A 24,173-nucleotide genomic window follows, 5' to 3' on the forward strand; every position below is an offset into this window, starting at 1 on the left:
TCATGTCTGGCATGACACAAGAAGTACAATAATCTTCAGCCCTACTGAGCAGACATTTCTGGTTTTAATGCTAGGCACGTGGTATGATTGTGCTTTCTTCACTTGAGACCATGCGCCCTTCTTTGGCCAATGAAATGTCGGAGTAGAAGTGCTGTGTGCCGCTTCCACGCAGCAACTGCAAAAGCCACGGTGTAGTTTGTCATATCCCTTTTTTTTTTTTTTCTATCTTGGTAACTGGGAAACCACTTCAGCCTGGATCCCAGAATGAAGGTTAATGTATTGAAGAGCACTCCAGCTGACTCTCAATGGATGGCATCCGAAAGATGTCAGTTGCTCTTGGTACTTGGGAGAGCCAACTACCAATGTGATAACATAGGATCATAAACCTCAGATACTGGGCCAGATGAGTGAAAAAGCAATCAGAGAGAGCAGAGGAGACTTATATGGAACAGATGTGCACCTTCACTCTTGCCATGAGCAGAATCTTCCTCTTCTGTGGTACTTGCAAGAGTACGGATGCACAAAAGCCTTACATAACCATTAGTCCAAACCAAGTTAAACTGTCGTATTTGTAGGATAAAAATAGCCAAATATTGGAAATTTCATATAGTGCAAATAAACAGAAGTAGGACCAGGAGAAGAAAATAAGAAAGCTATAAGAAGAAATATGGCATCTTTGAATGAGCTATTGAATTTTATAGTATCTTATAAGAAAACCTGAATTTGCCTGAATATACCCAAGAGAGCTGGTAATATGCTAGAATTAATTTTTTACTATTGGACTAAATATTTTATCCATGACTAAGTCAAAACTAAAGAATCAAAAGCCATGAAAAACGGAAGTTTCTCATAGCCTTCAAATAAAGATCAGATATTTTCCATAGTATACGAGGTCCTGCGTGATCTTGCTGTCTACCTCTCCAGCCTCACCCTGGGCCACTCCCCGCTCCCCCTTTTCATCTGCCATCACACTTGGCCATTTGGTTCTTCTCGGTTTTGTGGTCTTTCCCATCTCAAGGCCTTTGCAAGTGCTGGTCCCTCTGCTTTCCCACACTCCGCCCAGTTGGCTCTCTCTCATCCCTCAGCTCTCAGCTCAACGCTTTCCTCAGAATAGACTCCTCAAACACCCTAAATAGTTAAGATTTTCATAGTAAGAACTTTCCCTGGCACTCTCTACTTTTTCTTCTCTAAAATTTGTCATAAATTTTATGTAAAGTTTTGAGTAAATTTTCAATTCTGTCTACACACACCACAAAAGTGCAATAATTTGCATATATCACCAAGTTAACACTTTTGAAAAGCTAGTTAGATATAATTATGATAGTTTTCCATGTAAGGAAAGAGGTTAAGTAATGTCAGGATCACACACGTGCTCGTCAAGGCAGTGATTTGAACTCAACCCTCTCTGACTTTAAAGCACATGGTTCTAATTAACAATTAATTATTCTATGACATGATATCCACTATGATATGTACTAGAAAGAAATCCAGTCTGAAGGTCAGAGCATGGCAGCAGGTAAATGGGTAGTACTCCCAGATTAGTCGTCCATTTGGAAGGATCTAACCTAGGTTTTGTGGTGTCTGACAGGCAAGCCACACACAGAAATGGAGCATCCAGAAAATGGTCCTGAAATTTGGAGATCAGGACAGGCACCAAGCAGTTAGCAAGAAATTCCTGCAAGAGAGGCATAAGCACAATGGTAGATTGTGGTACTGGGCAGGTTAACAAGGCAGAGATCCAGTGATTAAGTGCAAGATGAGAACCAAAGCATTGTTCTAGGTCTAGGCAGAAACTCAAGGAAAAGTTTAGAGCCCAGAATATAGTAAGCATGCCCTGATACTGAATGTTAGAATTCTGGTTTGCATTTGTAAAATTTCTCCCTACCCACAACAGACTTCCACCTTACCTCTCCCTTACCATCCTACTCCAAGTTCAAGGATGTCTCAGCAGAATTAATATCCAGATCTGAAGATTCCAAATGTAGAAGAAACATAGTAATAGCATAGGAGAGAAGACAGATAAAGAGGCTGGAAATTGCAAAGAAATATTAATTCAGTATTCAGTTATCTAAGTAATTATGTTTGCAATAGCCAGACATGAGAATGTAAATCACATTTATTGTGTATTCTATTTTTCCTTTCCTAAGTTAGAAAAAAAGAGCCTATCTGATAAGGATTTGCAGTTTGAATCAGGAGACAGGCTGTTGGTTAAATGACACTGCCACTTGACAGATGAAAAGCATCATAGGATTCAAAATTCTTCGCCCTCCAAGTGGATTGGTGGCCTAAAGTACAGGAGTGTTCATAAACTGTCTTTAAAAGGAGAATATAATATATTGCCTCCTGTCAGTGAGAAAGGACTTATCTTAAATCAAGAGCTGAAATACTCCCAGTATCTAAGATACGTTCATTTCTTTAAAGGAAGTGAATTTTTAAGCCAAACTTCTCACCGGCTAGATTAGAATTTACACCAATCAGTAAACTCCAGACATTTTTAAGATATTAACAGTCTGCACAAATTGTAGTAGTTTAGCTAGAGTTCAACCAAGTTTGACATTCTCACAAGAGAATATATATATATATATATATATATATATATATATATATATATATATATATATATATATATATTTCAAATATATCTTTTTTGTAGCATGTGTATCTTCAGGATTGAAATGGAATAAATACATTATGTTCCATACTTATAGAAACTGAACACTATCTAAATAACGAACAGAATTTTTTTTGACCATCTTGGATGGTCTATACAACTTTATAGAGAACACTGTGTTTTCCAAATGTATCATTAGTGTCCCGCCTACAGGTAAATTACAGTCCAATTCTGTTTCTAGTTTGGCTTGCTTCTAACTTTGTCTCCCTTCTTACGCACTGTAAGTCAAATTTGATCCATATTGAGAACAGTGTGATGTTTTAAACTGGTCTCTTTATTGATGACAATGTGTAAGTACAACTTCATAAGCAACACGCAGTAGCCTAGGATCTAATCCAGTTGTTAGAAGGTCATTGCCGTCAAAAATCATCAGTTCTGGGCTGACTGACAACATGAATACACATTTTGAAGTAACATACAGGATGTTGACAAACAGATTTAGTCACTACTCTTTTTTTTAATTTTATTTTATTGAGTTAGAGTCAGTTTACAATGTTGTGTCAATTACCAGCGTAGAGCACACTTTTTCAGTTGTACATGAACATATATATATTCATTGTCACATTCTTTTTCACCATGAGCTACCACAAGGTCTTGTATATATTTCCCTGTGCTATACAGTAAAATCTTGTTTATCTGTTTATATACCTGTCAGTATCTACAAATTTTGAATTCCTAGTCTGTACCTTCCCACCTCCCTCCCCCCGGCAACCACAAGTTTATATTCTATGTCTATGAGTCTGTTTCTGTTTTGTATTTACATTTGTCTTTTTCTTTTCTTTTCTTTTCTTTTCTTTTCTTTTCTTTTCTTTTCTTTTCTTTTCTTTTCATTACTCTTGTACCTTAAATTGTTTAATACAATCATGTTGCCACAGAAAAACTATCCTTTTCAGGAATAGGAGGATCCAGTTCTAGGATTTTAAGTTCAGTGGGTTCACTGGTTTTCCACCAAAAGCAGCACAGACTGTGAAATCGTCCTTCCTAAAAGAAGTCAGTCTAAATTCTCGTGTCGTATCAAATAAAACCACAACAGCTATTTCTATCATGTCTCACATTGCTTCAGTAGGTTAACACACTGGTGAAATAATGGGTTATATTTCAGGAGCAAAAGAGGGAGAAAAGGACAAAACTTCTAATTAAATTTGAAATCCATACATTTCTGGAGCAATGAATACACAGGAGAATATGGTAATCCTGAATGTCAAGCTCATTTTCACTAAACTTCTAAAAAATTTTAATTATGCTTTAATTGTTCACCTTCTTGTAAGACTCAAGGTCCACTTTTAAGAAACGTCTCGAAAGAAACCAAATGCAAACTCAGATATCACGTTTCAATGCTTAAAAAGTGCACTGTGAGCAGCCGGGGTTTCAGGTGTCAGGTGACATTTTCTCGCCCTTGCTGCACGGGCTGCGCTGCAGAGAAACCGCCATAAATCATCTCGAGGCTGTATACAATTAATTTCACGTTCTGGACTTGTCCTCCTCTGTGTGTTTATGCTGTTTCTTTTTATATGTGATTTTTGAGGTCACTCTTGGTTTGAGGTGAAATACCCAAGCTTAATATTAAAATATCGCTGGGTGATATTTTAGTGTAAGTTTTCATAACCAAATTCAGGGTCACCTTTTTTTCCCCACAAGTTTTAAAATTAACTGTCATAAAAGTGTCAAAAGAAAAATAACCTGTACCTCCCTAACCCTTTTAAATATAAGAAGACATTAAATGGGTTTATTGCAGAATTTCTTGAAGGGCAAAATATTTCTACTATTACTGCATATTTTCACAGTGATCTTTTATCGTATTTATTATTACCTTGGAAGTGGTTTCTGATTTCATCAGAGTTTCTTACCACTTAGCTGATTTGCAATAAAACAGGAAAAAAAAAAACCTTTTTAATAATTTTCAGACTAGCTATTCTTCCAGACGGGAGTCTGCGGATCCTAAATGCTTCTAAAACAGATGAGGGAAAGTACGTTTGCCGAGGGGAAAATGTCTTTGGTTCCGCTGAAATCGTAGCTTCAGTATCTGTGAAAGGTAAGAACATGTGACTAAGTGTTTTATAAGCATAGTTTCATGGCCTTATCAGAAGGTGGATGTATACAATGTGCACTTACGTGTGTTTGCACGTACGTGTGTGCATGCTCCTGTTGATAAATTACATCGTAAACGTTAGAACTACACAGTCAAATGGTCCCTTTCCATTACTTAGGGGACCATGAAGAAAGGAACACCTTGTTGGTAGAAATTTGAATATTCTGCTCTGAACAAACTATGTAAGAGGATAAAGAAAGTTTTCTTAAGTTTTCATCTGTGTCTTAAAATTTTAAAGTATGCCAACAGTATAAAATATTTTCCTGTACCAAGATTAATTTTAGCACCAATCAGCCGTATTACTTTGTTACCACTTCAACGGGGGATTTGGGGCAAAAGGAGTAGCAGAAAGAGGACATGAACATGTGACGTTGGAATAAACATCAGATGAGCGGATACCAGAGCTGCCCTTTGATGTCTACATCGATGGAATTTTTAATATACTGTCCCTTTTAGTATTATAAATATTGCTGCTTAAATGTTCCTGTTACTTTCTAGTTCTAAAGTGAACTCAATTCCAAGTCTGGAACCTTCTTTTGAGACTACGTGTCGTTGTTTAGTATTAAGAAACTCTCATATCTCAGGCAGTCTCTTCAATTGACAAATGAATATTTTTCACAACTGAAGTGTACCATTGATTAATTTTTGCATGCGTGCATGTAGTATATAATGAATCATGCTTTGGCCACAAAATAGAGAAATGTTATCTTTTCTCTTTTTTTTTAGATATAGAACTATAACTAAAATAGCCGGTGCTCTGATATTTTAGAAAAGAGGCAAACATCCACTGAAGGAAGGAACATGATTTTAAAAACGTCTTCTCTTAAAGCATACATCACGGGAATCCAATTCAGCCTTCCAGCCCGGGTCTCATTCCTTATGTGTGTTTAACAATCTTTTTCATAATCAGGCAATGCTGGATGCACAGACTTAAAAAAAAAATAATGGCAAAACGTTTTCTGATAATCACGAGTTAAATGAAATACTTAGTTATTCAGAGCATTCCATTTCTCACAAAGTTTAAACTGCAGTGTGCTGTGATCATTCGTCTTCTCTGATAAAGCCAGAATTCAGAATGCCACACAAAATATCTGACTCCCAGAATGTTAATATTTACACTGGCACTCCTTCCTGATACTGCTCTTCCCTCTCAAAGACTTCTCAGAAGGATGCTGCGTATTAAAGGATCTTATCAGTGGCTAACAATGGTGCTTCATCAGACCATGCTATTGCTGACAATAGAGCTGGATAAGGTACATTAGGCTAATTTTTAATCATTTGTGTCAGTCTTCTTGAAGTATCTACAATCAGGAATCTAATTAGGAAAAAGGACAAAATCAAAACCCTGTTTCCATCACCTCCCTACTTTATTTTAAAAAAATCACATTGCAGTTTTTTGATCATTAGCTTAAATACCCCTTAGGTGTGCAGTTGGTATTAGTTGTGATTGTTTTAAAGGTGCTCTCAGCCCAGTAAAAATGGATCTATTGTTTTTTTTAAATGTAACTGAATCATTAAGTGGTTAACAGAAACGTTTTATTTTTTTTTCCTCAAAAAAACATTTCTACTAAATATTTTGCCTTTCTTTGGATCTCATTTAAAACATCCACAATCTATCAAAAGTGGTATTTCAGAATCAGCCAGAGATACCTCTGCTGCTCTGCTGTTTATAAGAAGGTTTCCTAAATTGTAAAGCAAATACAAACTGATATAGTAGTAGTAATGTATTTTTATCTCTGTCAAGATAGTATTTTGAGAGGAGATGCTTCCTATAACCTTTAAAGAAGTGAACTCACTTGAATTATTCCTCCTTAGATGCGAAGCCTTTTTTGTTGTAAAAATCCTTTCATTTACACTCGATGATCCTTGAAGGTGGGCAAGGAGGCTACGGTTTCTTTCTTCTAATATTCCTCCTCCAGAATGCCACAGGCTGGATGCACAGACTTAAAAAAAATAATGGCAAAAATGTTTTCTGATAATCACGAGTTAAATGGAATATTTCGTTAATCGGAACATTCCAATTCTCACCAAGTTTAAACCGCAGTGCTCTGTGATCATCTGTCTTCTCTGATAAAGCCGGAATTCAGAACACCGCACGCAATATCTGACTTTCTAGTTATATAGTTGTTCCTCTTGTTTATCCAAACTGACTTCTTAATAGGAACAGGGACTTTTCAATTATCAGTCCCCTATAAATGCAGAATAAAATGCCCTACCATACAAAAAGCTAATACTTCAATTAATAAGAATTTACTGAAAGATACGTATCTGGAGCAACTATGTTACATACATTCCTCGTTTAAGTTTTTCTCTATAATTTAAAGTACAGAATGCAGGGAAATACTGCGTGTTATGTTAATTAATGTGTTTTTATTTCTATAGAACCTACAAGAATAGAGCTTACTCCTAAAAGGACAGAGTTAACCGTGGGAGAAAGCATCGTCCTTAATTGCAAAGCAATTCACGATGCTAGTTTGGATGTCACTTTCCACTGGACACTGAAAGGACAACCTATCGATTTCGAGAAGGAAGGTGGACACTTTGAAAGCATCAGGGCCGTAAGTTAACACAATTTTATTTTTTGTGTCAAAATAATTTTAGCAATGTAAACTCAGATGTAGAAACTTTCTTGTCTATGAAATGCTGAGGAAAAAATCAGAAAGAAATCAATTTGATTCAAGCAATAACTTTCTTTCATTATTTTATACTATATCAAACTGAAAGAAATACTTATTGTAAAACCCCTAGTAAGAAATCAGGAATACTTCATCATGCAAATCCTTTTTTTTTTTTTTGTCACTTTTATTTGTTTGATTAAGACTGTCGGTATTTACACCTTAGTTCTCAAAAGCAATGTGGCTACATAAATTGGTTAGTGTTACTTGAAGCATTCTTAATAATTATGATACAATAAATAAATGAAGTAAGTGTGTCTGTTGTACTCCTGAGGCAATAGGAATTTTGGGAGATTCTTTATAATCTCTCACAGGCCATAAAGTTTAAACATGCAATCCAAAGTCAGAAATGCACATGAACCTTAGATAAACATTCACAGACGTGCTCATTTCTCACTGCTAAATCTTCCTTGCAGTATCTTCTTTTATGTTATATATCTATATGGCAATCAACTAAACGTAGTAAGAAATCTTTTGAACCAAATCCTATAGGACGATCGCAGTGTCTTAATTTAATAGAGAAGTGCGGGGAAAAAAAGAAAGACATTTCTCCCTCACTGATTTGTTTAAGACATAAAAGAGTAACTTAATGACAGAGGGAGAGAAAGATGGGTGGAACTAGGGTGACAAAGAGATTTTGGCTGCAACATCCCTTCTATATTGGTTAAAGAGATGGCTCCAAATACAATTTATGCCTACAAATCCAACTTAAAATGCTGCCACATACGTGTTAATATCACTGTATTCTTCACTAAACAATTTGAGAAGCACTGGAAAACCACAGCTATAGTGAACTGAAACATATAAAACTCAGTTTGGATTGAATTTTATTTTAAAAGTAGTATGATACAATGGAAAAAGTCCTAGACCCAGAGTCAGGAGTTTTCTGGATCAAGCTCCAGCTCAGTCCTTAATTAACTTGCCTAGACACTGCTCTCATAGAGAAGTAAAGTAAAGGAGTTGGACCAGATAATTTCCAAGAACCCTTTTCACTCTAGAATTTGATAAATTTACATTAGTAGAAGATTAAAGATGAACTCTCTTTGTTGTAGTTGCCAATGTAACCAAAATTAAACATTTTCTTTTAAATGATTCCTTTCATCCTGATTTACTTTGCAATTAATGAGAGAGACTATATAAATAAGAAACAATTACCAACTGCATTTGCATTGTTCCAATCTCATTACATAAATTAGTTTTAATTATTAATGATTATGTTATACACAAAATATTTAGAGCATGTTTCATTAAGTTCATTTGCTTCTAATTTGTGATTTTCCTTTTTTCTTTACCTGGAATTGATCATTCCTTCAAGATTGTGAACAAATTTTACTCTATGAATGTCATAAAACAAAACCAGAAAAATATGATGCAAAACTATTACATTTGAAAACAGAAAAAAAAACCCTCAAAAATATATCTTCTTGCTGTACACCAGAAATGAACACAACATTGTAAATTGACTATGCCTCAATAAAAATTGTTATAAATATGCTATTAGAGACCAATAAAATATTAGCATGAGAGACTATTTCAAATTGAGGTCATGTGTCTTCCCCTACTCCTTCTTTTTCATAATAAAAGAATCCTGTTTTCATAATTATTCAAGGCATACACTCAGAAGAATCAGAAAATATTGTGAAATCACTCTTAACCAACAGACTCAGAGGCATTAAAATATATATATATAGATCTTCCTAGTCTAATCTGTAAACATTTATTTTAAGTGATCAGATATATAAAGTAAAAATATGTCAAAGATAAACTTTGGTTTTTCTTCAAAGTAGCAGACCCCCTCTTTATTTTAAAATACCAGTAAAGAAATGAATGGCCCCAGTAAAAAGTTTATGGACACTTGTTTTTGTCTCTTAGACATCACCACTTTAGTTTCACGTCTTTCACTTGTATCAATAAATACCTTTAACCCTTTCTATAAGGTTGGCAGTTAATACCTGTCATATCTTTCCTTACACATATGATGTTCTTGCACTTGAGATGTTCAAAACTGACTCCTTACTCCATGCAAACCCATTTTGCTACAAGTCATTATAAATTAGTCTCAGTTTGTAGACAGTGTTAATAAACTACAGAATAGAAGAATAAATCAAATTATTACACTGATAAATGAGAAAAATATTTAGCTTTAAGGTAATTAGGATTTATCACTTCAGTATATTTAGAATAGTTAATAGAAATATGTATGTGTTTTTAAATATTTGGAAACTACAAAACTGAAAAATATAAAAGAAATTGTCTACTCCCTTTTCCCCAATCACTTCAAACACTGACTGGGTCCTGGCTGGCTTCAAGGAGAGAATTCTCTCTTCAGTTCTCTCACTGGAGAGAATACCATTTTGTGACTTTGAAAAGTCAGAGAGAAAAAAGAAAAACATTGTGTCCTCATCCTGTCTTTCTCCTTGTGAAATACTACATCCGAGAAATAACGTGTTTTAGAATGTGTTTAGAAGAGGGTAGAATGTGTTTAGAAAAGGGTAGAAAGTGTTAGAAAGAAAGGAGGCCTGGGAGGGCCTCTGGACTTGTGGATCCCTTCTGTCTGAGAGGCCAAGTGAAGACTCTGGGAACTAGAGGGGCAGGCCAGGGCTCAGAAGAGAGCTTCGTCAGTTGATCTGTGGCTTGCTTTGAATTTCAAAGGAGAGCCATTGAAGTGACCTTAGAGGTCTAGTCTGGCCAAGAAGAATAAGAAGCCAAATGGGATATGGGACTTAAGCAAGAACAGAGTGTGCCTTTGGTGCGCTCTCTAGATTATCTGCCCCATGCCACTAACCCACCAGTGGGTGACTGAATGAGGGGGAATAAGAAGAGGAAGGGGGGTATACTTTTTAAGCACATTAACACTGCGTAGTGTCAAATGAGTCAAACAAATCTCCGGAAAAATCAAAAAGATACCAGTGGTGTTAATGTTTTCCATCTTGTAATGCCAAAATACAGCTTCGTGAAGTTCTCAACTTCTCAGCTAGTTGTACTTATGTCTTTTATACACAGCTATTGGCTTGTAGATAAAGCTCTAGGCACATTTTTATGTGTAGCTTTTATAACATCTATAGACAAGGTACATTTATGTTTTAAATACAATAGTGCTTCTGGACTGCATTTCAAGACAGTGAATAAATAAACATAATCACATTGGGTTAAAAAAATAATAGCTATTACTTTGAAATCTGTAATAAAAGGCTTTCTATTTCTCTTACCCTCTTTCCTTAGGCCATGTTTTACAAACCCAGCAATTTAACTGATTTTTCGAGTGAATCCATTACTGATGCCATTGTTTAAAGGGTCCAAAGAATCAATTAGTCTGTAAACATTTGATCCAATTCACCCAAATCACTTTTTTGGCAATGATATGAATTAACTGAAGGTGGCAAATTAATGAGGCTCTATTCTTAAGACTTTAATTTCGATTCAGTTTTACAAGCTATGTGCTGTGGGGGTCCAAGGTAAAACCCTGAGAGAGCACAATTTAAGAGGAGAGACAGCAGAGTCGGCTAGGGATCTGCTATCACAGTGCTGTCACCAGGGAACTCTGTGCCTGTGGCTGGCCATAAGGAGGATTTGGTATTTGAACTGGACCTAGATTTGGTAGGATTTTGTCTGGTGGTTAGGAGAAGAAACTACATTTCAGACAGAGTGACCAGACGAAGCAGTGACAGAAAGGCAGAGGGTTTAGAGCACGTCTCAGGAACAGTGAGGAACCCCTGGCCCTGCCAGCGTAGTGAGGACACAAAAGTAGACACCCGATTAGTCAATATTTGTGGAATACATTGAAAGGAGAGCAGCAGAGGCCTCATTGTAAAAGGCACTGATTTCCAGGTCGTGGAATTTGGGTTGCAGCAGCAGGGGGCCGTGTGACTCAGATTTGTTTTTTAGGAAGATAATTCTGACAGCTTTGTGGAGCAGGGGTTGAACAGCGTGCAAATTTCTAATTCATTCCAGCCAGGTTAAGCAGAGGTTACACTATAAGCTTCGGCCTTAAACAATCACTCTGTTATCAGATAAAACACTTACAGCTGTGCTTTGACACAGTTGTTTACACTGGTCAGAACTCTTTGAGAAGCTCTGAATACCTTCAGGGTGTCTGAACAGCACCCGAGGGGGGCCATGTAGCCCTAAAGCCAAAGTCTTAATGGAGGACTGTGATGGGTCATTGTTTTTCAGATAGTGGAATCCCTAGTTACTCCTTCAGGATATAAACTGGTTTTAATCCTTACAATACCTAAAGATCAGTTACACTAAACATCACAGAAGTTCGTAATTTGCTTCTTTTGGGCAAAGAAAAAAAAAAAATCAAACAATGAGCTAAAGAGGAACTGCCCTTTCCATTGTGAGCTCTCCAAACATGCTAAAATCCAACTAATGCATGACCAAGTCGAAGGGTCCTTCATACTAACTCAATCCTCTGGTTATAACAAAACACTCAGGAAAGCAAAACAGGGATATTTGACCCCATTTTTTAATGAGGAAACTGAAGTGTAAGACTTTCCCAGGCCACATGACTACTAAATTGGGTTAACAATATTAAATATAGTGTGATTTTTAAACTGTTATGTTGATTCTCCTTTGTAAAGCTTAGCCTCTCCACATTCATTGACCCTTATGTGTCCAGCCTTTGTCTATAAACTGTGGGAAATAAAAATAAAGGAAAGATTTGGTTCTGATCTTTAGTAAATATAAAGATGAATTAGAACATAAATAAATTTGGAAAAATATGACCATAAGAAAAATTTTATAGTAATTTTTAATTACAGCCAACTATTGTTGGAAGCCAGAAAAGAAAGAGATCAACGTGAATTTTTGTCATTGAGGAAAAAAGCAAGGAGAAAAATTAATTTAGCACCTACTATATGCCAAGAATTCAGCTAATATATATATATATATATATATATATATATATATATATAAACATAATAATTCATCAATGCCTTATAACAATTATATAAAGAAATGTTATTTGAGGAGAAGGTGCTTCCTGAACTAGACCTCAAAGGATGGGTATCATTAGGGTAGGAAAAGAGGAAAGAGAAAGACCCCTTAAGATGGGGAAATGTATTAAGACATTAATCTCTCAGGGTTCTGAGGGATCTTGGAGATTGAGTTTGTCTTAGGTTGAAACATAAATCTTCTATTGGTGTCATCAGTGTGGGCTGTAATCCTATTAGTAATGAGGAACTCACTCCTCTGAAGAAGTCCATTCCATTACCAGCTGTTACTGAGTCCAAGCTTGTACTGCTTGCTGTACAAGAGGCCAGTAGATAGAGAGACGGGGCACTGGGGCAAGGAATAGCGCCTTTATTCAGAAAGCCAGCAGACTGAGAAGATGGGAGACTAGGGTCCCAAAGAACCATCTCACCTGAGTTAGAATTGAGGCTTCTTTTATACTAAAAGGGTAGGGGGTGTGGCTGGTTGTTGCAGACCTCGTGGTACAGGAATCATTTGTCCTTGCAGTAAGTCTCGTCACAATGTTCCTGTAAGCCTCCAGAAAGACAAAGGTTATTCTCTGTTCTGCATTTTTTACCTCTATATGAATGGAAAAGTGTTATACCTTTAAATGTCAGAGCTTTGAGAATGGGCTATCATGCATATGTACTTCAGGCAACATCCTTTTACAAAGGTGCAGAGCCAGCATGACTCAGCACAGGCCACAGAGCCCAAGGGTCAGAGCCCAAGGAGTAGATCCAAGATGGAGTCAGCTTTGTTCTTCTCTGTTACACAATCAGATCTGAATGTCAGAAAGTTGGACAGTAGGAGTAATTATGATCATCTGTATACCAAGCATAGGAATCGTAAGGGAACATGCCTGATTCATATCTTTGGTTTCTGTGGAGTAGTAAGTAGATTGAAAGGGACCAGAATATAAACTCCTTAATACCTTAAGGATTTTACATTAGCTGAATAGTCCTAGTTTATGTCAGTCTTCTTATTATGGTTACTTCCATTCCTAGTTTATCTTTTTAAGAAGTAACATCTACTAAGAAGTAAAAGTCTCAGAACAGAAGACAGTAAGTGCTCAACTGGCACAATTCTCTTTCCTGATGGATAAATGTTAATGTTGTAAAAATGAAGGCAATCACTGGACATGCTGCCAGGGTTTACTAAGGCACAAAGCTCTGAGGACCTTGAGAGCGTTCGCTGCATCTTATTTTTTCATCAATGTCTTGGAGGCACTTCATAACTAATCAGAAAATGTACGAAAGGGCAGAGGATAAATAGCTCTGCCCAAGGCGCACGTTCTCCTTGGCTCATTCTGCTTACAAGTAATGTTCGTGCTTCCAAGTAGTCTGGCCTCCTGGACACTGAGCCCTCCTCCTCCCTGCTTGGAAAGGGGCTTGACCACCCTCATACTCAGTTTCTTGCCTCCTGGATCTTTGTCTTGTTCTGAATCCTGGTAATTCACCAATTGTCCGTTCTCCGCTGTAATCTTTTGATTGCCACGTATTTACTTTATAACAGTCCTCCCCTAGTCTTTCCCCTAATTTAACAAATCATTTTGTCATTTTAATAGGACAGAATAGTAGAGCAACCACCAACCAAAGCTTGAGGACTAAAAAGCAGAAAGGTTACACTCACTCAAAGACCTTAGAATTTTCAGATCATTCCAGGAAAGTGTCCCACATCCGTTCTCCCTGCTTGTCTGTGTCAGAGAACATGCTTCCATCTCAGAGTTATAGTAGTTCTTAACGGCAAAAGAAGAACGCCAATTTTTTAAAGTAAGTGCATGTTTCATTTAGCCCCATGAGCATGACAAAGCAAGCCATTAAAATTCGTGATTCCATAACATTTTGTGCATTTGTGAAATAAAGTAAACTATAGGGTCCCTAGAAGCAGAGGCTAATTGCCGTTTTATTTTTTATCACTTTGTACTGTGGAAGTCTATATAACAGCCACTCTGTCAATATTTGTTGAATAAAAGTAAAAACTTGATTTAAAACATTTTCTCAGCTTAGCCAACTACTGCATTTCAGAGGTTTTAATACAATTAAGTAATGCATATAATTCTACTAAAACCTTTTACTGAAACAGCATAGTTTATTCTCTTGTTTTTTTTTCCTTTATACACAGAATTGGACATTCACTTTAGTGCAGCTTGGAACTGAATATTATTATCTCTCTATTATTGAGAGATCCTAATTCCTAGGGTTTTCATCTGAATAATCTGTGGGCCACAGTACCGTCAGGAGCACAGCTGGAGACTAGAAACACCACATTGATTATCCTCCTCCATTCTTCCTCTCATTTGCCGATGGTCACACAAAACAAAATTAAAGTGTGCCTCTTCACTTTTTGTAGTTTGTCAAATGTGGTAAAATCAGGTAATGCCACGTAGGTTATCACATATAAAAAGACAGTTGTAGCTGTCTGAGTCACTGGTTTCACTTTGTTAATTTAAATGTAGTCCATCAAAGCAAACCTTCTCGGTCTGGTATTTTGGTGAGGATATAGAGTATTTTTGTTCATTTAGAGGCTCCATTTTTGATAGCCATTTTATCTGTATGACATATTTACATAACATTATGGGCAATTTGAAAAGTTACCCGTTTCTGTGTGATGTGCAGAACTGCAGGTCTACTTTTTGTTATTTTGGGGGGAAGGGAGAGAGAAAAATAAAGCTTCTTGATAAAGGCAATTTTTGTGTTGGCCATGCTGAGAAAATTCAGATCGATAGCTTGTGTTCTGTGATCGCTGAGAGGATAAAAGTGCCATACTTCCCAGAAATTGTCATCAGAGGCAGCTGAGATGTCTCCGGTTATTGGATTGGGAAAAGTGGGGACTGGGAAATAGAAAACACTTCTTACCTCCTTATATAATTTGCTTTCCTAGATTATAAACTCCAAATATTAAATACGCTTTTAGCTCGCCAACTCTAGTAATTATAAGTGCTGATGAGTTTCTAACTTCATTTTTTTTTTTTCCTTTTGGAAGTTTTGTTTTTATCCAAAATTATTTCTCCATTTCATGAATATATTAACTGAGAATGGATTTCTATAATAGTATATTCTTCTTGAGTTGGTTATTTTTAATCCAATCAAAGGAGGAATTTAATCTGAAATGAAGTGCTTATGTCTTTGGGAATAAGACCATTGGTAGGTAGGTTTTGTCAACCATTGTTACTGTTTTTACCTTTGACCATGAAGCCTGTCTGATTTATTTCAGTGATGCTTATTAAACAAAACTCCTACCTCATTCTAAGTGATTTTCAGCAGTGAACTACTTACTTAGACTTATTAGTCATTCTAATATGCGCAATAAACCTCTAATATAAATTTTCATACAAAATAAACCTCCAAATATTTTGAGTTTTAGTTCAGAATTTCCATTGTATTTATTCATTATGACTCCAAATTTCTATTAATTATCCTATAATTGTACATTGAAGAATAATCAGTGGATCTTGACTCTAGAACTACTTCCCCATCCCAGTCTGACAGTCTTATTTTTATGAGAATCTTTATAAATTATATATGTACTAAACAGTTTAGAAGGAATAAATGAATTACTAGATAAAGTATCAAATGTTCAAGTCAAGTTACTGAAATGGATGCCTAAATTACCTTCAGAATCTAATAATTATCTTTTCTCAGTGCTCCAGTTTTGCATATAATCAGTGTTTGCTTTAATTTATTTCTTAGGAGGTTGTTATTAAAATTTTGATAATTAAAAAAATATACCTTGATCTCCCTCTTGTTGCCTTGTACTCCTCTCGCATTCATTATTCATATTGATTCACGAGCCTGTTTAAATGAATTGACTTAGGAAAGATAACTGTATCAGTTTAAGTGAGGATACCAGAGGCCACTGGAGTAGAAGCCGTGGAGTGTTGCCCAGATTGTCCTTTCAGGACTGAGGCGCTTCTTCCCTCAGCCACGGCAAGTACTGGCAGCTGATGGTTCTCAGCTGAATCCCTCTGTGGGAATGGCCGTCAGCCAAGGACAGTCGTCTGGCCCAAGTTATGCCCCAGCCTCAACTGTAACCAAGAGTAAGGGTGACGAACGCATAGGGATGGTTCTGAAGGCTGAGTCCCCTGCTGCAAAATGACACAATTCTGAAGGGTCACCCCAGCTGCAGAGTTCCCTGTGGGATAAGCTGAGGCCTTTGTTGTGACGGCATCAGAGTTAAACACCCCCTCTACTCAACTCTGCTTTCTTTGTCTTCCTCCTCAATGCCGATCCCAAAGGCATTCCCTAAGAGAGTCTCCATTTCAGAATCTGTTTCTCTGAAACTCTGACCTAAGACAGCCATAATGGCAAATGGCATCACTGAGAAAGCACCAGAAGCAGGTATGAGTAATGATAAAGAGTGACAATGATAGTTCTCATCCATTAAATGCCTGCTAAATAGCTTGCAACGTGATAAATTTTTCAAGTGTAATTCCGTTAACTGCCCGTAAATATCCTATTATGTAGGAATTGGTTTTGTCTTCATTTGGGGGCTTTGTTTTTGACAGAAAAAGAAACAAATTCAGAAAGATAAGCAACTTTTTTTCAAATTTAAGCAACTGTTGTACAGGAGAGTTATTATTCAAACCAATTCTGCAGTCCAATACAACACTATGCCCCAATGTATTTTAACAAACCCATAGAATATCTATAACTGTTTGGAGAGATAACATTTAAAATTTTCTTCTTTCTCAATAAGTGTAATGTTAAATTATATCATCTTGTGAATAAGGTAGATAAATATCTTTTATCCGTTTTAGAATTTGTGGCTCAATTATTCTCATGGCTGATAAGATTTTATCCATTCATCTAAAGTCATTCACTCCTACAAAGTTTATGACTATGTGGTGACATTTACACTATGCAAGTACTTTTTTCTAGTGTTTGTAAACTTTACTATCATAAGAAATCTCCTGTCCCTTTCCCAAAAATATTCAAAGGCAACCCTACAAATCTTCAATGTATAGATAATCATTTTGGAATACATTTGAACTGTTTTATTATCTGATTAAGACCTAGGCTAAAACATACAAGTAGAATTTCACATCATGAAGAGAACTTTTGCCCTTCCTCGCTCATATTTATGATTTGATTTGATTCCCATGACACTGTGAGTCAGGCAAATTATATAAATGAAGAAACTGAGCCCCAGGAAGGAAGAGGGGTGAAGGGCCTCACTGCTGCTATCCGGAGCACGACAGGCACATTTATGGGAGAGCTACCACTATCATTTTAGTTTCTTGAGCTTAAAAGACCATTGCCATGAATGATATTCCAAATCTGGTTTCATGAGCCAAGATATGAAGAACTGAAACTAGCTATCATTCTTCACTGTGGTATTTTAAAAACTGAAGGCAGAAAGAGATTGTGTTTTTTCTCTGCAATCTCATCTCTTTAGCTGGACAGCTCAGCCCATTTTAACCATAGTTACTTGATCGCTAGTAAAACTTTTTTTTTTTAGACTCTTAAAAATTTTTATTTTCCTTCCAGTTTTATTAAGATATAACTGACATACAATATTATATTAGTTGTAGGTGTACAACGTGATGATTTGATATGTGTATGTACTATAAAATTATTAACACAGTAAATTTGGCTCACTTCCATCATTTCATATAGTTACTAATTTATTTTTGTGATAAAAATTTTTAAGATTTGCTCTCTTACCAACTTTCAAATACATGATACAGTAGGCTTCATTACCATCACCCTGCTGTACATTATAGTCCCAGAATGTACTTATCTTATTCCTGGAAGTTTACATATTTTAACCCCCTTCTTTTATTCTTTTTATTTTGACCATATTTCTTTTCTCCATCTAATCATTCAATCAATAAATACTCATCTAGAACTTATTTTGTGCCAGAGATTGTGCTAGGGAATAAAATCTATAGTCTAGTGAAGAAGATACACATTCATTACACAACAGGTCAAACACATAATAATAATAAAATCATAAACTCATGGAGAATAAACTGTAATTATCAAAATAATATGTTCTGTAAGATCAAATCACCAAATTGTTTTTTAAAACATCCTCCCATAAAAGTAACTGAGAGTAAATTGAAAAACATCTCAAAATATCCTACTACATTTGCCTTTGCCTCTTCAGATGGTCTGTGGGTGTGTTTTCCCATTAATTAGAGCTCACTCTTCTGGCTGGTGTAATTGTCTCATTTTAGAATGTGAGAACCCCTTTTCATCAACTTCCCTTTTTAGTCTTTTGATGATTCTCTCGAAATGAATATAAGTTGCAATGTGTGACATTGCTTCTGCTGCTGAAGTTCAGACCAAGAGCATAGAGCGTAAAGGTCTCAGCCATTCTTCTGAAGAAAATATTCAGTTTCCACAATTGAGACATTTTAAATCATATCTGTTCTTACTATGTTCCTTACAGAATGGTTGGTTTCACGTGAGTTTTTAGCCACCAAAATCCAGTTTTGAAGTGAGATAGCTGGTAAGGCTTCAGATGCTTCCCTTTGCCTCAACCCCAGGACTCACGGTGCTTCTGTTGCACCTTTCCCATCCCTCCACCAGAGCAGGTCCCATATTCTATTGTAAATATTGCTTGATTCTTTTCCTTCTAGACTTTACATTTCCAGAAGTTAGGAACATGTTCATTTTCTGAATTCACATGGTATCTGGTGCCAATTAAAGACTAAATAAATATTTGTAGAGTTGCTAAAGGAATCAGTGAGGGTAGGAGTGTATGCACTCAAAACTAGCCATTTAGAGTAGGCCACTTAGAAACAAATGTTGGCTGTAATATGTAAATAGCATTTTAAATTCTTTGTTACCCAAGAAAAGTTTCTAACTTCTATAATAATCATTGAAAATGCCAGTGATCAAATTTATTCATTTTGCTTCACTTAAACATTTAAATATTTTTGATATTGGGCAAAAAGAAATTGTTTTCTCTGGAAGTAATCATCACAGGAGTTCTTAATAAAAAAGAAATATAGAGTGGATTCTGGTTATCCTGTTGAAGCAATGCTAATATGTTTTATAGGTTTTTTTTGTTATTTTAAAAAGAATGCCATCCATGTTATCTGTGTATCCAGGGGATATAATTTAACCTGCAGAGTGATGAAATGCACAGTATAATAAGACCCTCAATACTAGAGTTTTTACTTTGCAGGAATAATATATAATAGAAGATTATTCTTTTTAGTTTCTGAAAGCCTTGGCAAATAAAAGGCCGTCCTTATTATCTAACACCATGTAAGGTTTAGGATTTTGATAAGCAAACATGGTTCATTATTTTATTTTGAAATACTACGGATATGTAAGTATTGTTTTAGACTGACTCCTGTATTATTTCTCACAGTAATTGTCAAGGAGCTGGGCATTTGAAAGGCCATTATTTTCAAGACATCTTTGAAATTCTACCTTTATTTCACAATTTCTCTTTCTGCATCTGTTTTGTATTAAGTTCTAAAGGGTGCCTAAGTGTTATGATATGTTTAGCTTTTAGCTTTTCAGAATCCTCTAGTTTCTCTCATGGACTATTTTTATCATATTACAATATAAAAGTGAACTCCAGGAGTCTAGAATTCATAACTCAGTAGGTTGTCTCTCAAAGATGTTTCCTTTCTGGGAAAAGGAGAAAGAGGAAATTTTAGAAATAACTATTGGACTATTATCATCCACTTCCTTTCTTCACCTGATATCCCTTATATAAGGGAAGTGGAAAGGATCAAATTAGAGAGTTTGGAAAGCATGACATCATGATTTTTAAGGAATAACTGATGGTTTTATAGAATATGTGTCAGTGTACAGTAGATGATCTGAATTTATCTCAGTTCTACAAAGATTTACTGAGCATTTATATACTAGGCACCTGTCCAGGAACTGAGAATTCTGTAGCAATTAATAACAGACATTCTATGGGAGGTGTATGACTGCAACTGAGACAGAGCACTGCCTTTGAGGAGCTTAGAGTCTTACAGAGGAGCAGACATATAAACCAATATGTGGAGAGAGCAGTGTAAGAAATATGTTCGAGGAGCTTGGTCCAAGTTACACATCATCCAAACTGGAAACAGAGCAGATTTCCTAAACCAAATAAGACCCAAGCCTATTCTTCGAGGAGAAAAAGAGTATTGCAGGCAAAGCAGGGAGAAGAAACAAAGAGGGAAAGACTTTCCAGGTAGAGACTATGAGGAAAACAGGAAAGACAGAAGTCTACCCAATTCCATTAACAAGTGGTGATCTTACAGTTAAAGTAAACCTCATCTAGTATATTGCTATAGTCCTTCTCTTTCAAAGAAAGCTTCTCATATCATCAGTGAAAGTTACACAAATGGCCATGGTTATTCTTGGTTCCAATTATAGCATGTTACATATTCTTAGCAAAAGTAAAGCTGCCAGATATTTCCAAATTAAATCCAGAGATAAATTGTTGCTTAGCATAAGTATATGTGTTTTACATAAATTTACATGTTGCTTGAAGCTTTCTGTGGGGTATATAAAAAAGAAATTAATGATTACAGTGTTAAGATTCAATATTCAGGGTCATCGAGATAAATCCCTGAGAAGCACCATGTGATTTTTTTCAGGAGACTTCTTATTCTTTTAGAAGCAGCTCTAAGAATTTAATGCAGCTTAAAAAAAAAGCAGGGGCTAAAATCAAAATTTCTACTTTCTTTCACATTTATTCCTTGACTACATTATATATTTTTGAAAACAAGAATCATCCTTATTTTGCTAACGATTGCCAGTACCTGGCATCATGTCTAGTGAATTATTTGCTAAATTAGTTATTATATAAATAAATACAATTTTACAGTTTTCCATATAGTCACTTTCTGAATTTCTTTGCCCATCTGCTAAACTACCACACCAAAAAAAAAAGAAAGAGAGAAAGAAAGAAATACACCAATATCAGGAAAAATTTTAATACATTTATTCACTTTACAAAAGCTTAATGATTACCTGTAATATATATAGCAAAATTTCAGGGAAGAAACCATATGGTCGAGTAAAACATGATCTCTCCCTTCTAGAAATCTGAATCTAGACAGTTGAACAACTACTGAATGTGATCAATGTTGTCAGTATTGAGACATTATACTGTTGAGAAAAATAAACTCTGGAGGAGAAACTTGAATTGTTGACCCAGTATGTCACTGGCAGAAATACTTGTTCATAAGAATTAATGTTCAGTTGAATTCAACTAAGATTATTACTAAAGGTTTTTCAATCAACTAGTATAAGGCAAGGTAATAAAAAACCTTTCTGAGAATTTTTAAATTACCCTAAAATCAAATCATTTTTCATCATATACCTTACACCTCTATAAAACCAAAATAATGTTTTAGTTTTACAAAAAATTTTAAGCAAAATTAGCTAAAATAATTTAGAACACATTAATTGTGAAGCTACAACACTGTACTCAACAGTCCAAGAATTTCATAATAAGAAGCCAAACTAAAACTATAAAATACTGTATTTTATCCCTTTTAACTGCTGATAGCATATGAATACATGTGGCATATTGACAAAATTTGTTTTAAGGTACTCATTAGGTATAGCGGTAGTATTTCCTAAAAGCATATCTGAAACCTGAATGCTAATTACCAGTATCCACCACTTAAGAAGTAAGAAATACTGGAGGGCCTTTGGCTTTCCCTGAAGTAAGGGACCTGTGACGCGCTTTGCTTACTGTGCCCATCACAACAGTAATTATTCTGAACAGTCTACTGCAATGTCGCTGGTGTTGAAAATAACTTTAGCTAGAGTGAGAGATGCAAGCATTTCAGCAAGAATGCTTTTCATTTGCCTTTAAGAATAATCAGGCAGAAGAGATTAAGGATCATTTTTTCTTAGCTAACTGTTTTTGGGTTTTGCCCACATTGCTGTTTCTAACCACATTTAATCTTAGACCAAAATTGAATAACTATAAGAAAAGATATGAATACCAAACTATGAATAATTATAGGAAAGGAATTAAGCAGTAATTATTCTAACTACATAGAGGTGACCATTAACCAAACATAGTCTGTATAAGTTAGTTTTTGGTGCAAAGCAAACCACCCCAAAACTTAGTGGTTTCAAACCATCATCTATTTAGCTAGTGATTCCGGGGTGATAGTTTGGGCTGGACTTAGCCGGAGTTCAGCTGCTGGTCTTGGAAAGACTCACTCATGCATTTGCAGTCAGCTGCCGGCCAACTTCAAGGCACTAATGTTGGGGATCAGCTGGCTCTTGGCTGGGACTCCAGGGGCAAATGGGCCGGGTGTTTCTCATCATCCACCAGGCTAGCCCAGACTTGTTCACATGGAAATCTCAGGGTTCCAAGATCCAAAAACAAAAGTGTCATGATCCCCTAGGCCTAGGCTCAGAATTTGCTCAGTGTCACTTCTGTCACACTGTATTAGTGGAAACAAGTCCTAAGGCCATACCAGATTCAAAGGGTGGGGAGACGTCCCACAGGGAGGAACTGCAAAGTGGTGTCTCCATTTTTGCAATCTACCTCCATCTGCTCCCTGGCCACAGTTTTTTACATTTCTCTACTTTGCAACCCTCACCCCGGGACCCACAAAAATCTCATTCAATTATAGTTCTAATTTCTGTTTTAGTTAGCTTTTGCTGCAAAGCAAACTCTACAGAATTTATGATCCAATTCTGTGGGTCAGTCGTTTGAGCTGGACTCTGTTGTTTTACCTGCTGGTCTCAGTTAGGCTCCTTAATGCATCTGCCGTCAGCTTTCAGGTCAACTGGGGCAGCAGCAAGGACCCTTGTCCATGCTCTCAGTGGTCTCTCACCCTACAGCAGGCTCGCCCAGGCCATGTCACATGGTTGTTCCAAAGCAGGAATCTCCAATACACACACACACACACACACACACACACACACACACACACACACACGCATTGCAAGCGCCTGTTCCATGTTTGCTAATGTCTCACTGGCCAGTGCAATTCACTTCATGAGGCACAGTGAGTGTGGGAGGGGGTTCCCCAAGCGTATGAATCCAGGAAGGCATGAGAAACTTTGGGGCCATTACTGCAACAATCTATTACACAGCCTAAAACACTTAATTATCAGTGCCAAACGATCCTTACCCTCAGTTATGGTATTATTTTTAAGATTAAACTAAAAGCTAGATTATACATGTGGTGCTAAATAAGCAGGGGAGAAGGAGTAGTTTTGAAGATAATCATTTGCACAACACCGCAACTCAGCACGTGGGGTCCCTAGCAACACAAACCAGGTCAACTGCTCTGACTAAATTAACCACTCTCTATCTAAACAGACCCTTTTATTGAATGAAGTCAGTTGAGGCACTTGATCTGGTTATTTTTTCATTTTGTTTGGCTCATGTTCTCTTTTTTTCAAATGTTAGGACATTTTAATCACTTCACTTGGTAATAGAAAATTGGCAGCCGTTATAAAGAAAAAAATTAACAGAGAAACATGAATTTTAATTAAAAATAAATGAATTAATGAATAATTCAGAAAAATAGCATATTCTGAAGACAATTATCATATTTGCTACCTTATCTATCCTAACATAATCCATGTTAAATGTCTCTTCCATGTATCGATTCTAATGACTCCTGTGCTTTAACTATATTTGATCAGAACCAAAGCAGATATACTTATTAATAAACTGTTGATCAGAGTTTGTGGATATATCTAAAGCAAACATGAAATATACTGAATATTCCATACCCAAAATGAATTCATAGGTTCTTTCAACCAGCACGGGCCAGTTGTTTTTCATTAATGAATGGTGGTATCATTGTGTTAGCATTGATTTTGCTGCCGCTTAAGCTGTTGGAGAG

The 24,173-nt window shown here is 36.1% G+C and overlaps 1 protein-coding gene across 1 annotated transcript in view; it reads left to right on the plus strand.

The window, feature by feature from the left end:
• Positions 1–24,173, plus strand: part of CNTN5 (contactin 5) — a 1,016,453-nt gene that overhangs the window by 878,602 nt on the left and 113,678 nt on the right. The window contains exons 14-15 of the mRNA XM_031460619.2: positions 4,576–4,703; positions 7,143–7,318. Of these exons, the coding sequence (XP_031316479.2) occupies positions 4,576–4,703; positions 7,143–7,318 (304 nt within the window). The remainder of the gene's footprint in view (positions 1–4,575; positions 4,704–7,142; positions 7,319–24,173) is intronic.

This window comes from Camelus dromedarius, chromosome 12 (genome assembly GCF_036321535.1).
Source record: "Camelus dromedarius isolate mCamDro1 chromosome 12, mCamDro1.pat, whole genome shotgun sequence".
Classification (NCBI taxonomy): Eukaryota; Metazoa; Chordata; class Mammalia; order Artiodactyla; family Camelidae; genus Camelus; species Camelus dromedarius.